Genomic DNA, 15289 nt, shown 5'->3' on the forward strand with positions numbered 1-15289 from the left:
AATGCCTCATGTAAGAAAATACATTAGTCTCATGATCATAGAATACAAAAATATTTTCACTTCCTAATTTACATGAAATGAAGGGCTTACATGAAACAAAAAAGTAATTTTTTTCATATTCGCACATCAGAACTGCCACGGTTCATTTAATTTGAAACCAAGACTAGTATTATCACAAATGCTTACAAATTACATATGTGGTGCAGGAGTATGGACCCTCCAATTTATAAAATGTTGAACTGTTGTTGAATTGTTCCTTCTGAGAAAGACTGCAGTGAGAAATAATTTGTTGCTGTTTTTAGTATATGTTTCTATATCTTTAAACAGCTTAATATCTAAGCTAGAATTCAGCAAGAAAATACATAAAATAGCATTTAGAATACATGGTATCATAAAAATTATATGTGAAAACCTGACATCAATAGACCTAGATAATAAATTTACTTAATTTACGGGCAAGTGCTCTACCATCTGAGCTACCGAAGCACGACTCACGCCCGGTACTCACAGCTTTACTTCTGCCAGTATCTCGTCTCCTACCTTCCAAACTTAACAGAAGCTCTCCTGCGAACCTTGCAGAACTAGCAAGGTTCGCAGGAGAGCTTATGTAAAGTTTGGAAAGTAGGAGACGAGATACTGGCAGAAGTAAAGCTGTGAGTACCGGGCGTGAGTCGTGCTTCGGTAGCTCAGATGGTAGAGCAATTGCCCGCGAAAGGCAAAGGTCCCTAGTTCGAGTCTCGGTCGGGTACACAGTTTTAATCTGCCAGGAAGTTTCATATCAGCGCACACTCCGCTGCAGAGTGAAAATCTTATTCTGGTTACTTAATTTAGTTTAACCGACAACTACAGGCAATGTACTAACAACATTTGTGTCAAAGGACAATTCAACTGAGGTCCTAATAAATTTTGAGAGAAGGTTATTGGCCAGTACATACCTTCAGGATACATAAAAGGTGCATTACTGCCAAACAGCTCATATAACAGTAAAAGTGACTCAATATCTAGCTTTTGGAACTAATAGTTCCTTGTTCAGGGAGGAGAGAGGGATAGGTTGGGGAAGGTTAAAACGGAAAGACATAGACAGATACACACAGGCAGTCATAAGCAATGTGCCTTTTCAACAAACTGACAATATAACCCATCAAAAGCACAATGTGGCACTGCTCTGGAAACTTTTTCTGTGACTAAAAGACTATATAATTCATCTGTTAATCTTGATCTGTGATTGTCATATCATCTTAATGGGAACAAGCTCATTTTCAAAATAAACTTATGAAATCAGTACATCATGGGGACATCAATTCTACTCAGACATTACGGTGAAGCCCCAGTATTTCGATATTCTGTGTAATTCAAGCTGGTTTTAAGAAAAATAAAATTTTACATAAATGTAAATTAAAAACCCATTTCAATGAGTTGTCCACAGGTACATTTTACAGACTTTCGAATGTGTTACATTTCGAACTTATTTTCGATTTTCAATGTGCAATACAGGTAAAACTGTACAAGTTAGAGTTTTTGTACATAATTCCCAGAAATAATCTTGGCCTCAGGCTGCTAATGCAATTCTATTACAGATGGACAGGTACTATCAGGTTTCGAGGAGTGTGCTTGCTGCTGCTGGGCTGCGGTATAAAGTTAGATCTGAAACATACCATCTAAATATCGAGAAACATTTTGTATCATGTGCCATAGAGCTAAAATCTGAGGAGAAGCGTAAAAATCTAATTGTCATATCAATATACAGGGCAGCACTAGGTGTCAAAAACATATTTTTTAAAAAGATTTGGAAGCAGTGCTAAACCTTTTTTTATAACAATGAAGTGAACTTATTAATATGTGAGGATTTTAATATCAACTTGTTAGTTGAAAATGAAGAAAAAAAGGCAGCTTTTGAGTATCCTAAACTGCTTTCACTTGAAACCACTCTTCACAGACCCCACTAGAATAACAGAGTCATCTTTGTCCCTATTAGATAATATCTTTACAAATATCGAAAATGATGTTACTGAGGCACAAAATGTAAACTTAGGTCTTTCAGACCACAACATGCTAGTAACATGCATAAATTCTTCTGTACCTGAGGTGGTTAAATACAAGTGGGAATATAAAAGGCACTTCTATCCAGAAAAAGGTTAATATTTTTATCCAATCATTAGCAAAAGAAACCTGGGAAGATGTGTACTCAAAATCATCAACTGATGAATCATCACTCTTCACAGACCCCACTAGAATAACAGAGTCATCTTTGTCCCTATTAAATAATATCTTTACAAATATCGAAAATGATGTTACTGAGGCACAAAATGTAAACTTAGGTCTTTCAGACCACAACACGCTAGTAACATGCATAAATTCTTCTGTACCTGAGGTGATTAAATACAAGTGGGAATATAAAAGGCACTTCTACCCAGAAAAAGGTTAATATTTTTGTCCAATCATTAGCAAAAGAAACCTGGGAAGATGTGTATTCAAAATCATCAACTGATGAATCATTCAATGCATTTTATAATACTTTCATGTCCATATTTGAGATGTGTTTTCCAAAAAAACTGACAAGAATTAATGTCATACCAAGAAACAGCAGCTAGTGGATAACACCTGCTATCAGAGTATCCAGTCAAAAGCTAAAACTTCTCAATCAACTGAGAAAAGACAATCAAGTTGAACACTTTGCAGAATATTTTAATACATATATGAAAATTTATAAGAAAATAAAACAGCCAAGACAATGCACAATAGCAAAGTAATCATAGGGACAGCTAACAAGTTGAAAGCAATATGGAATATAGTCAAAAAGGAAACAAACGAATGTGTTGAAAAAGCAAGATGACATTGTATTAAAAGATGATCATGAAGTGTTTCACAGAAATGTCCGCCCCGGTAGCTGAGTGGTCAGCGTGACAGACTGTCAATCCTAAGGGCCCGGGTTCGATTCCCGGATGGGTCGGAGATTTTCTCCGCTCAGGGACTGGGTGTTGTGTTGTCCTAATCATCATCATTTCATCCCCATCGACGCGCAGGTCGCCGAAGTGGCGTCAAATCGAAAGACCTGCACCAGGTGAACGGTCTACCCGACGGGAGACCCTAGCCACACGACATTTCCATTTTTTCACAGAAATGGGACTCTAGCAAATTACATAAACACTCCACTCAATCTGAGTAAAAATTTTGCTAGTAGCAGTAGTACCACAGTTCAAAGAGAGAGCAAAGTGGTAATTCAATATTGCTATGTTCCACAAATAAATTAAAAATTGTTAATATAATAAAAACAATGAAGAATAAATTGTCCTCTGGAATTGAAGAGGTACCAGGTTCAGTCATAATTAAATGCGCTAGTGTCATTGCAGAACCACTCTCACATATCATAAACATATCATTAACAGAAGGAGCGTCCCCACAAAGATTAAAATTTTCAAAAATAAAACCATTGTGTAAAAAGGGTAATATATATATGAAGTGGGAAACTATAGACAGATAGCTTTGTGATCTGTATTTTCAAGAATATTAGAGACTGTCATGAGAAACACAATTACAAATTACCTTGAAAAATTCAATCTCGTCTGTAAACCAACATGGTTTTCGCAAAGGCATGACTACAGAAACAGCAATTACCCAATTCATCGAAAACATTGTAATAGGACTTGACAGAAATAACAGTACAGTAGGAATAAACTTAGACTTATTGAAGGCATTCGATACTGTTGATCATAATATCTTGCTAGACAAACTAGAAGCTGAAACTTCCTAGCAGATTAAAACTGTGTGCCGGACCGAGACTTGAACTCGGGTCCCGAGTTCGAATCTCGGTCCGGCATACAGTTTTAATCTGCCAGGAAGTTTCAAATCAGCGCACACTCTGCTGCAGAATGAAAATCTCATTCTGGAAACTAGAAGCAATAGGTATACTAGGAGTTGCATTAAAATGGTTTCAGTCATATCTCCACAATAGAAAACAGGTAGTAGAAACTACCCCAGCAAACATTAAAAACCAAAGCATTGTGTACAGATTGGACATGCAGACTGTACCAATCGGAGTACCTCAGGGCAGCGTTCTAGGACCTCTCTTATTTCTTATATACATTAATGATATCAAAACCCCAATCAGTGGTACGCACATAACTTTGTTTGCTGCTTACACAAATATTATTGTAGCAGACATAAATAGGGTATTGCCAACATCTGCAACCAGAGTTTTGGAATACATACAAAGCTGGTTTGGACAGAACAGGCTAATCTTAAATATTTCAAAAACTAATTATATACATTACAGGAAAACAAAGTCTCATCATGATGTGAACCTCTATATTCAAAACAAACAAATTGAAAGGGTAGCTGCCACAAAATTCTTAGGTGTGCAAATTGATGAAAATTTAGACTGGAAAGCCCACATTCTCTACCTCACTAACAAGTTAAGCTCTGCTTGTTTTGCATTACATATAATTAGTACTGAGTGTAGTAGAGTGTGTAGCAGAACTGTCGACTTTGCTTACATCCATTCTGCTATCACCTATGGCCTAATCCTCTGGGGTCATAATAAGACAACATGAAAACCACAATAACGAGCTGTTAGAATAATTTCAAACAGTAAAAGGCTAACACCTACCAAACAGTTATTTCAACACCTAAATATTCTACCCTTACCATGCATCTATATATAAAAAAAGTGTTCTTAATATAAAAATGCACATTGATAATTATAAAACCAACTCAGATCTTCACTTGTACAATACAAGAATGTGCAATGACATCCACATAAAAAGAGTAAACAAGGCTTTAACGCAAAAACAAACCAACATTCAGGGTACTATTTTGTACAACAATCTTCCAACTCAGCCAAAAGAGATAAAAACATTATGTACATTCAAGGACGCAATATTTAAATTCTTAATGACCAACTGCTGTTATAGTATAAATGAATATCTGCAGTAACCTTGTAGCAAGTAACTACATTCATTTAGTATATGTTAATAGTACCATAAATCAAATGCTTGCCGCAGCCTCAATGTTAATTTTTCAGAACAAAAGTGTTAAATCAATGATTTACTTGTAATGTATTTCATGTAAAAGAGCCTTCTCATACTTTTATATTATTACAGTAATCAAAGTTGTATTGCCCAAAAATGTTGTCATGGGTACAATGAACCACTGTTTTATGTAGGAAACTGTACATCCTTATCTTATTTTTGTTATACTACGTTCTTTGACAAAATCCATTCAGTGTAATAATAATAATAATAATAATAAGTGTAGGTGTGGATGGTATAGGCAAGAATGTGTGTTGTTGAGAACCAATAAATTAAGCTTACATACATTGTACTGGCATTTAGAATAGATCCTGATCACATGTAATTACGATATGTGGCCATTAATTATGGACACGGTGTGAACAGTAGGTTATTTATTTCTGTGTTTGGACATGTTCTGTTGTAAGTCATCTCAATTAAGAGTCTGATCACTGAACAACTAAATAAACAGTAACACATGTGAATTTCTATAGGATAATTCAGATGTGGTCCATATTCCCTACCTCCTCACTGTGAAGTTTGCGCCGGCCTGTTTCTCCGGTATTGCTCTTTTAAGCCTGCGTAAAAATGTAGTTTTCCTCCCAGTTAGAATCTGTTAGAATCCTATCAAAAGCAACCACCATTAACTACTACATGGTCAGTTATGCATGTAGGTCAGTTTTATATTAATGGTTACAGCTTACTTCTATAAGATTTCCCTTAGGACGGTACCTAAGTTATCATTCACAGTGTCAGCAATTGTATTCACTCATGTGACTTGGCTTCTGCACTCTTCGCCTCACTATTTTCCCTAATCTTTGGTTATTTTTTCTGTGATGGTTTTTGCCTCACTGCATACAGAGTCCAGCTGTGCGTCGAGCTGACTAGTCGCCTACACAACTTGTCACAGTTAATTTGACTTGCTACTCAGGCCTGCTTCTTCATCTTCTGATGCTCAGTCTTCATACTTTTTGATTTGTTCATTCCATTTTGTGAGGAATTCTGCTTGTTGAGCCTTCACTTCTCTCATTTTGACTGTATTTTCCTGAAACTTTCGCATTAATTCTTCCATCAGTTCAGCTGTGTTTTCCTTTGTCTTTTCCTCAATCTTTTCCAAGCTCGAGACTCCTACGCAGTTGTGCATTCATAATTGCTAAGAATGTCTGCATATCTAAATACCTTTCCCCTCCAGTACTTGTCTGGGTTTGTTCCTATTCTATCTTCTTTCTTTTACACTGTGTGTTTTCTTGGCTGAATTCACGAGATTGATGTACTACTATCTTTCACTTCCACTCTTTCATCCATTAAATAAAACTCTTGCCCTTGTTCCTGACATTTCCGTGATTTCTGGGTCAGTCTCTTCCATCTTTCTTTCTGATTCTAGCTAGCGTAACTTAAAATTCTGTTAGCTGCCTCTCCCTACATGCTCTTCTTCTGTTCTCCATGACTGTTGTGTTCATTATTTCACTTACACATCACATCTTCCTCATATGTTACTAACTACTGCCATTTGCGCTGTTAGTAGTTCCCTATTGTTGCCTTGCATAGTTCCAGATTTCACACTTCCTTTCTGCAAATTTCAGATCAGAAGATTGTATCATGGCACAGTACATCATTTCTAAGATCTCCCTTAAATGCACATGTATTACTTTTTATTTAGTTGTTTGACAATTGGACTTTAAACAAAGACAATAAATGCACATGTATTATTGTTTATTTAGCTGTAAACAAAGACAATAAATGCACATGTATTATTGTTGATTTAGCTGTTTGACAATTGTACTTTAACAAAGACTTCTTAAATGTCCAACATAGAAATAAACTGTCTATCTATTGCTCATATTGTGTCTGTAATTAATGGCCATTGACTTGATAATTACATGTGATCAGGGTCTGTTATAAATTCCAAAACAATTTATATAAACTTAGTTTATCAGTTCCCTTTTGTCATCCCAGAGAAGCCGCATTTTATTGAACTTGATTCTTTCATTGATGCTAGTTTCAACTTTTACTGCTAGTTTCAACTTTTACTGCAGTCTCCTACATGTTCTTAATTTGCATTATTTCCTATCAGTAATTTCAGTTCTACTCACACTGGAAAGGCTAACACTTGCTCTTTCTGCTTAACTTTTATTAATAAGCACTCAACGTCTTAATACAGTTCTTTGTCTCAACATGTCTTTAGCTCTTACTGCAATCAATTCTCATCTTTACGATCTGACTAACACTTCTAGCTCCAAACAATAACTACTCACATATGCCCTTGGTGTATACTGGAAACACTGCCACCTCGACTCGACAGTGCACCTCCTGCCAGAATGGCAGACTTTTTTCCAACTAGCACATGCTAACCGAAGAGTAAGAGTGTTGCAGATGGAGTACTCTTATATTAGCTCCAATAGAACATACGGAATTGTCCATAGTATTTATGTGATGGTGGAGAATTTATTACATTTATTGGGCCTAAGTAACCCTACTGTAAGCTGTACTGGTATGTGCATAACATTGGTGTGGTTTCCATTGCCCAGAAACTACAAATGCCTCAGGCTTTAATGGGCCCAAGAATGCTGTCATCAGCAAATTCAGTGGTGAAATCTAGTATTTTTATGTGAGGCCCACTTCACTGCTTCCTTGGTGCTTGTCGCATACATGTTGGATGCTATCATGATGACCCTAATCTAGCTTACCAAGTAGACTGGACTTCCATTTGGGAGTGAAGCGGATCAAATCCCTGTCCATGAATCATGAATTATGTTTTCTGAGTTTCACTGAATTACTTGAGCCAAATGACAGTATGCATCTTTTAACAAAAATTTGTTATGTCATCCTTGTCCAATCTGAAGCAGAGATCTGTCTTTAATGACTTTGTTCCTAACTCTCTAGCGGGTGTAGCTGTGTATGAAGACTTTAAGGTGAGTGATCAGCTGTGTGTTTTGTATAAACCTGTTAATGACATGGAAGTGTAAAGAACACTGAAAGGAAAAAAAGGGTGCTCTGTTTGGGGAGAAAATGATTCACTTATTATACACAGCTCTTTTTACGCAGTATCACATAATATGTTAACAGTTATAACTGGCAACAGAATTAGTTTGCAGAATGCTACCTGAACAAGTATGATCACCATGTATTTTAATTTTTATTTTACATTACTTACAAGGGCAATATTTTACAGAATTTAAGGTTTTAATGCAATCTTTTTCTTCTTTCCCTTTTGCAAAATGGCACGTTGGTTAACTCGTGACCAAAACTGATTGTGCTTGTCATAATAATGTATGATTGCCTCTAAAATAAAAAGAAGATTATAGGTCTGAAAGGATTTTATTGGTAAAAGATTATTGTGGGATCATGATGAATCACTTTGGGTCAAATGAGAAAACTGTTAATTTGAGCTGGCCGGAGTGGCCGAGCGGTTCTAGGCGCTATAGTCTGGAACCGCGCGACCGCTACGGCCACAGGTTCGAATCCTGCCTCGGGCATGGATGTGTGCAATGTCATTAGGTTAGTTAGGTTTAAGTAGTTCTAAGTTCTAGGGGACTGATGACCAAAGAACTTTAAGTCCCATAGTGCTCAGAGCCTCTTTTTTTTTTTTGAGAAAAATATCTGTTGTATTGACAGATGTAACAAGCTGACCTATTGACAGCTGTTGCCACTCGTCTCCAAAACGTCTGCTACTGGGAACCATACAGTAATGACATTGATGTGTATGGGATACTGACAGGATTGTAATGTTCCTGGTAGCGGAAGTTTTTGTTTAATGACAGCACTATTAAATTGGATGTCACTTTTAGCCAACAACTGCTATTGTTGACGAGGATATTCCTTCTTTGTTGCTAAACTAGTCACATCAAAATTTTGAATTGATGTTTGATAGCATATGCATATAGAACAGAATTATTGCACATTAATTATGAAATTGCTATCCATTTTATATTGGAAGTGTCAAAAATTGCAGTTTAAATTCTAAAAATACTTTACAGCAAAAGCCTGTTGGGCATTCTATTGTCTATACCAAGCAAGATGATGTAAGTTAAGTGTCATATGCTACTTAACCAGTATGAATCACCCAGAGATGCCAAACCAAATCAACAAAATGGTTCTTGAATACACTGCATGTCTCCATGTGTAGTCTACCATAAGTACTATTATTAGAATGTTTGGTTCACAATGAATGTATTTCTGTTTAGCTTCTGGCAGTCTCCTGAAATGAGGCAGGACCTTATATCTAAATACACAGCATCTGCCCATGGAGTGATTTCCTTTTCCACTGGTAAGTAATTGTAAAAACTATCAGAAAGTAAGTATCTTTTTTATAACTCACCAAATGGTGGCAGGGGAAAACACACACACACACACACACACACACACACACACACGTTTACAAGCTTTTGGAGCCAGTGGCTCTTTCTTCTGGCAGAAGAGTTAGAGGGCTTCCAGGAGAACTTAACATCCACCTCTAGCTTTGGTCATTTCCCTCAATTCTGATCAAATCTTGCCAGCTCTCCTTCCTTCCACATCTACTGTCGTCCATCTTGTACCTCTGGGCCTGCCTCTCTGCCTTGTTGCCTGGGGAACCCATTCCAATGCCTTCTTCTCAATTACCCTGCCTGGCTTTCTCAATGCATGCCACAACCATCTCCATTTTCTCTAATGTATACTATCTGCTACCACATCTCCAGAGCTCTTTGTTACTCCTTTTTTCTTACCACCAGATGTTCATGATATGCCAGACACACCCATTTATGAAGCTCTGTAACTCTTATGCTATATTTGTGTCAGCTTTCCAACTTTCACTGCTATATAAGACAGCCTTCACATTTGTTTTAAAAATACGAATTTTTATTTTGCGTGTGATGTTTCTGTTTCACCATATTGGATACAATTGTCTGAAGGCAGCATTGTCCTTCTGTATGCAGTTCTTCACATCTTCTTCAGTTTCTCTCACCATACTGCCCAGGTACAAGAATAAATGCACAGTCTTCCCCTGTTGCTTCCCTACAAACAGAGGCTCTTCCATGTTCCCAGAGTTCACTCTTCTTTTTTACCTTTGTTTGTCTTGAGACCAACATTCGTTGCCTGTTTTTTTCAGAGAATGTCAGTGTTTGAGGTAGTAAAACAATGCCATATACGAAATTGTTTGCCTCCAGAAGTTTACGGATTCCGGTTACGTTCCTCTTGCCCTGAGTACTGTGGCTCTTTGCACAGCTGCGTCAAGAACAAGTAGAAAAAGTGTTGTTTACAAAACAAATCTGTTGGCTGTGTGAGATTTCCATTGTGGAGCACACAACTTTTGTAACCACCATATAGAGATCTTTGATGATGATTAGGATTTTCTGTGGTGTACCATAGCTTTGCAACACCTGCACACCACTTGATTTTTCACGGAACTGAATATCTTTTCAAAATCTATGATTGCCAGGTATTTGGTTGTTTTGAATTCTTTACTTTTCTCTAAGATGTACATAAGAGTATTAATAAGATCACCACAACCGTTTTACATCTGAAAATCAGCCGATTCTTTATGCTGTCAGTTTTCAAGCTAATCTTTAATCCTATTTAAGAAAATTCTGGTAAGAATCTTACTGCACACTGACAACAGTTTAATACCACAATAGGTGTTACAGTGTAACAAATTTCCCGCTTTTTGGGAGTTTCACTATCAACCCATTTTTCAGCTCTGTTGGGGATTTCTCTTTGAGCAAAATAATGCTTCAGCAAGAGGTGAAGAATTTTAACATTAATTTCTTTGTTGGCTTTTAAGAGCTTTGGTGCTATATTGTCTAAGTGTGGAGCCTTTGCATCTTTTTAGGCTTCTCAAAGCAATCCTCGGTCCATTGTAGCATGCTGCAGTGGCTGTCTTCCATGATTTAATAGCTCCTTGAATGGTCCTCAAGCCTTCGTAGCTGTGCCTAACTATGATATTGTACAGGTTCTTTATAGTCCTGTCTTGCTGCTTCTTCTGCTAACTGTGCCTGATCTATCCATTTCTTTTTCTCTCTTGTTGTCCATATATTCATTCTTTTGTTTGCCTCATTGTGTTTTTTAATGCACTTCCGTGTTTTTGTCTTACAAATATTTCACTTCGATTTTAGTTCTTCTTCTGGTTTAAATGCTACTACCAACAATTTCACTTAACCTGCTTAGTTAAACAGAAATACATGATACCAACTAACAGCAAAACAGTGACTTTCACAAAAGAAGGTAAATAAATAAGCCATGACTGCTGATATCAAAATAAATTTGCTTATTTTATATGTAAAATGATGTCCTCATTGCCATCCAAGACAAAATGTCGATATATGAAAAATAATGAACCATTTCTGAAGCAGGAGAAATATAATCATCATTACCTGCATAGCTAAATCAGCTCATCAAGATCCACCAAGTGCGAATAAACACTGTTCACCAATAAGCCAAATAACACAACAATATACGAGGGCTATCCACAAAGTACATTACGTTTTGGAATTAAAAATAAATAAAGTAATGGAAATTTTTTTTATTATATACAGATGAAAGCCACACTTAAATACTACTTTTCTACATAGTTGCCATTTAAATTAAGGCACTTATCGTAGCGATGGACGAGCTTGGAAATTCCTTCGTCATAAAATTCAGCCGCCTGCACCTTCAACCACGTGGTTACCTCTTTTTGAAGCTGTGCGTCATCATCAAAACGCTGCATAGCCAACCACTTCTTCATTGCTGGGAATAAGTGGAAGTCGCTTGGTGCCAGGTTGGGACTGCACGGCGGATGAGGAAACAACTCCCACTTAAAAGATTCGAGAACTTCACGAGTGACATTTGCCGTGTGGGCCCGGGCGTTGTCGTGAATCAGCAAGATCTTTGAGCCCAACTTTCCCCTGCGCTTGTTTTGTATTGCTCTTCTGAGGTTGTGCAGAGTTTGGAAATATCTTTGAGAGTTTATTTAGTGCCTCTTCCCAGGAAATCCACAAAAATCACACCTTTTCTGTCCCAAAAGACAGTCGCCACGTGGTTGAAGGCGCAGGCGGCCGAATTTTACGACGAAGGAATTTCCAAGCTCATCCATCGCTACGATAAGTGCCTTAATTTAAATGGCAACTATGTAGGAAAGTAGTGTTTAAGTGTGGCTTTCATCTGTATATAATAAAAAAAATTTCCAATACTTTATTTATTTTTAATTCCAAAACGTAATGTACTTTGTGGATAGCCCTTGTAAATGTATATCTGGTGTAATTAACTTCAGTTAAACTATACAGCTAAAATAAATCCGCGATACCCACTAAACACACATCATCATCTTCACAATAATAATAATAATAATAATAATAATAATAATAATAACAATGACAACAATTGTATAAGCCCATTTTAATTGGACTGCCAGAGGACAGAACACTGTCACTACATAAAGAAATCAACTGGTTGATCTATTTTTCTTTCTAAATCAACAGTAGATCATGGTCCCATCCTGTTGAACCCATGCGGCCTTTTAAATTTCATTCAGTTGTGTAGTATGCCTGAATATTAATCCAAGGTTACAGTTATTGTCTCATCATAAATTGTGACAATTGTCACCTGGCAAAAAATACAGTAAGTTTTGTTTTTTGATGAGATAATAAAGTTTCATACTCATTGTACCACTAAAAAGCACAGTAACTGCATGGGTGTCATATAGATGACGTTCCTGATAGGTGGGTTTTCAATCCTTTTATTATGTAGATCTTGGATCTACATTACATTCTAGGACTGCATTTCAGAGTCCTCGAGCAGCCGTCTTTTCGCACATTGATCAACAGCACTAGGTGTTAATTTGTAAAACAAATCAATCTTTTCTCAGTTCATGCTCTGATTAAACATTTTCATCCTAGATAACACTTTAGGGGTCAGCCAGGTGCTATCGGTTTCACTGTTAACCCAGGGCCTCATTTGTTTGAAACACACAGCTGGATCATTTTCATTGAGGAACATGAGCATAAGAACTAAGTCTGAATCATATGTGAAATATATCACAACCACACTCATTATCCTTGAAAAAAATATTTTCACAATAAAATTGTGATGTGTTGCTAATCACCCTATGGTGTAACAGCAGATGACAGTGCAGAGAACAACTTGTAAAGAACATTACCATTACTCTACTCCTTCCACGACCTGAGTATTGTTCCTTTCAAATGTTGTAAATTTCTGCTTCTTCTATTGTTGTTATTGCGAGTCTTTTTTACTATTTTTACAAGTGCTCACTATGAAAATGACATTTGATAAACTAGCAAATAGTGAGACTATTGTTAACATATCAGGGGATTTCATTAATTATGTGAGCTGCCTCAAAACAGTGTATTCTCCACATGTATCTTTGTTTGATTGTTCAAGCATGTGTGAATAATTATGTTGTATGTCTATCTTTGTAAGTGAAGTAAAATATTACCATACACAAGCAGTAGAGTACAGATTTATTTATTGTTATAACATCAAGGTGTGTGGTTTGATATTTTTGTTGAGTTGTAATGAAAAATATTTTCTTTGTCTGAATGTACTTATAATGTTCCAGGTTATTTCGCGTATGACCTGATAGACATGATACTGCATCACAGAAAAAGAAGTAGCTATGAACTCATGATCCATCACATCTTTGTAAGTGTCATTCTGTAATGTGCTTCATTTAATTGTAGGTGTGGCCACATGCATGTAAAACACCCATGTTTCAGGTGCTTCTATGTTTTGGTCTATCCGTGACAACACGATTCTACCTGGGGTATGGCCTGGTGGCTTTGTTAGTTGAAGTTAACAGCGTTTTCCTGCATACAAGACAACTGATGTTGATACAAGGCATTAATAAACGTGATTCCCTTTATCGACTCAATAGTACATTGAACTTAGGTATGTATTATTCCTCATTAGCAACTGGTATTTTTCAATCAGAATTATAATTTTCTTCATATTTAGTGTTCTTAAATTACCTTGTAATTCAGAGAAGGAGTGTACAGAAATTTTGAAGCTTTTGACAGGTGTGTGTTGTGTTAAGTGTTTGGAGAAATAGCTGTCATTAGACAGAGAAGCATGTTTTTTGAACAACTGTTATGACTAAAGTATAGGCTTGGGAAAGTAACAGAAAAGGAGAAAGGCTAGGTACATGAAGAGTTGTTCACTAAGCATTTTCCATTTAACTTTACGATATAAGTCCTGTTTTACATTTACAGTACATAGACAAACTGTACCTGTTAGTAATGCAATGATACATCAGTAGCAAAACAGTAGGCATATAGGGCCAACACAAAAATGACCGCATTTTCCAAAGTAACAGTGAATAGTTATTTTAAGAAGCAGACCATCGTTACTGAATTTATCCTTGTATAGGAAAACTGGGTAATTACTAAGTAGCATCACAAAGGCAGGAACATGTGGGAAGTCATGAAATGAAGGTAACTAATTGAGCATAAGGTTGCATCAGGCTAATGAGAGAGAGGAATTGGAGATAATGTGACCAATCTAGCATTATTTAGGAAAATGAACTATTGCTCCAACTCAAGAGAAACACATCAAGACAAGACCAGAAGAAAATCAACAGTAAATGTTGACAGTATAATAGATTTGAATGATTGGCAGCAAGGGTCTATGGCAAGTCAGAGTAAAAGAAAGACTAACATAAAATTGCATGATTAATTAGGAAAAAAACTCTGCTAAAAAAAACGAGAAGCAAATAGTAGAAAAGGTGCAGTAATTGAAAAAAAAAGACATATGAACCATAGAAGAAAGAGGGAAAAAATAATGGTAATGACAAGGTGATGAACAGCAGAATAAAAACAAATTATACAACAGGCAGAGGTGAGAATGAAACTGTACTCAAATAACAAATTAACGAGTGGACAGTTATGTTTGACACAAATGTGTAGGTTGTGGGAGAGAGAGTGACTCCCTGGAAATAATTGGAACTGCCAAAGCCAAGGATTGTCCAATGTTGGTGGGTGTGACATGTGCTGTCAGTCCAAAAAGTTTTGAGATAAGATTAATAAAAAATAGAGAATAATTTCAAAGGCCTTAATGGCCGAAAGCTGTGATTGTATGAATCTTTTTATTGTGCCTTTCACGGCTCAGTATCTCCGCTATATGGTGCGTGGCAACTTTCCTTCTCTCGAATTGTTACATGCCATCCTGGATTTTCCATTGTTTGTTTTAATGCTTCAGGTATTCTACATAGTCTCCCACCACTTGAATACAGCACATATAATGTGAAACTGTCAGAATAGTCTTTCTTTGTGATGTTCGTCAACTGTTGCATTACATTGGCATGAATTTTGGTTACT

The 15289-nt window shown here is 36.5% G+C and overlaps 1 protein-coding gene across 1 annotated transcript in view; it reads left to right on the top strand.

Moving 5' to 3' along the window:
• LOC124783769 (TLC domain-containing protein 2-like) overlaps positions 1 to 15289 on the top strand; it is a 47607-nt gene that overhangs the window by 10226 nt on the left and 22092 nt on the right. The window contains exons 2-4 of the mRNA XM_047254047.1: positions 9191 to 9273; positions 13537 to 13619; positions 13694 to 13865. Coding sequence (XP_047110003.1) covers positions 9191 to 9273; positions 13537 to 13619; positions 13694 to 13865 — 338 coding nt within the window. The remainder of the gene's footprint in view (positions 1 to 9190; positions 9274 to 13536; positions 13620 to 13693; positions 13866 to 15289) is intronic.

Source organism: Schistocerca piceifrons, chromosome 1 (genome assembly GCF_021461385.2).
Source record: "Schistocerca piceifrons isolate TAMUIC-IGC-003096 chromosome 1, iqSchPice1.1, whole genome shotgun sequence".
NCBI lineage: Eukaryota > Metazoa > Arthropoda > Insecta > Orthoptera > Acrididae > Schistocerca > Schistocerca piceifrons.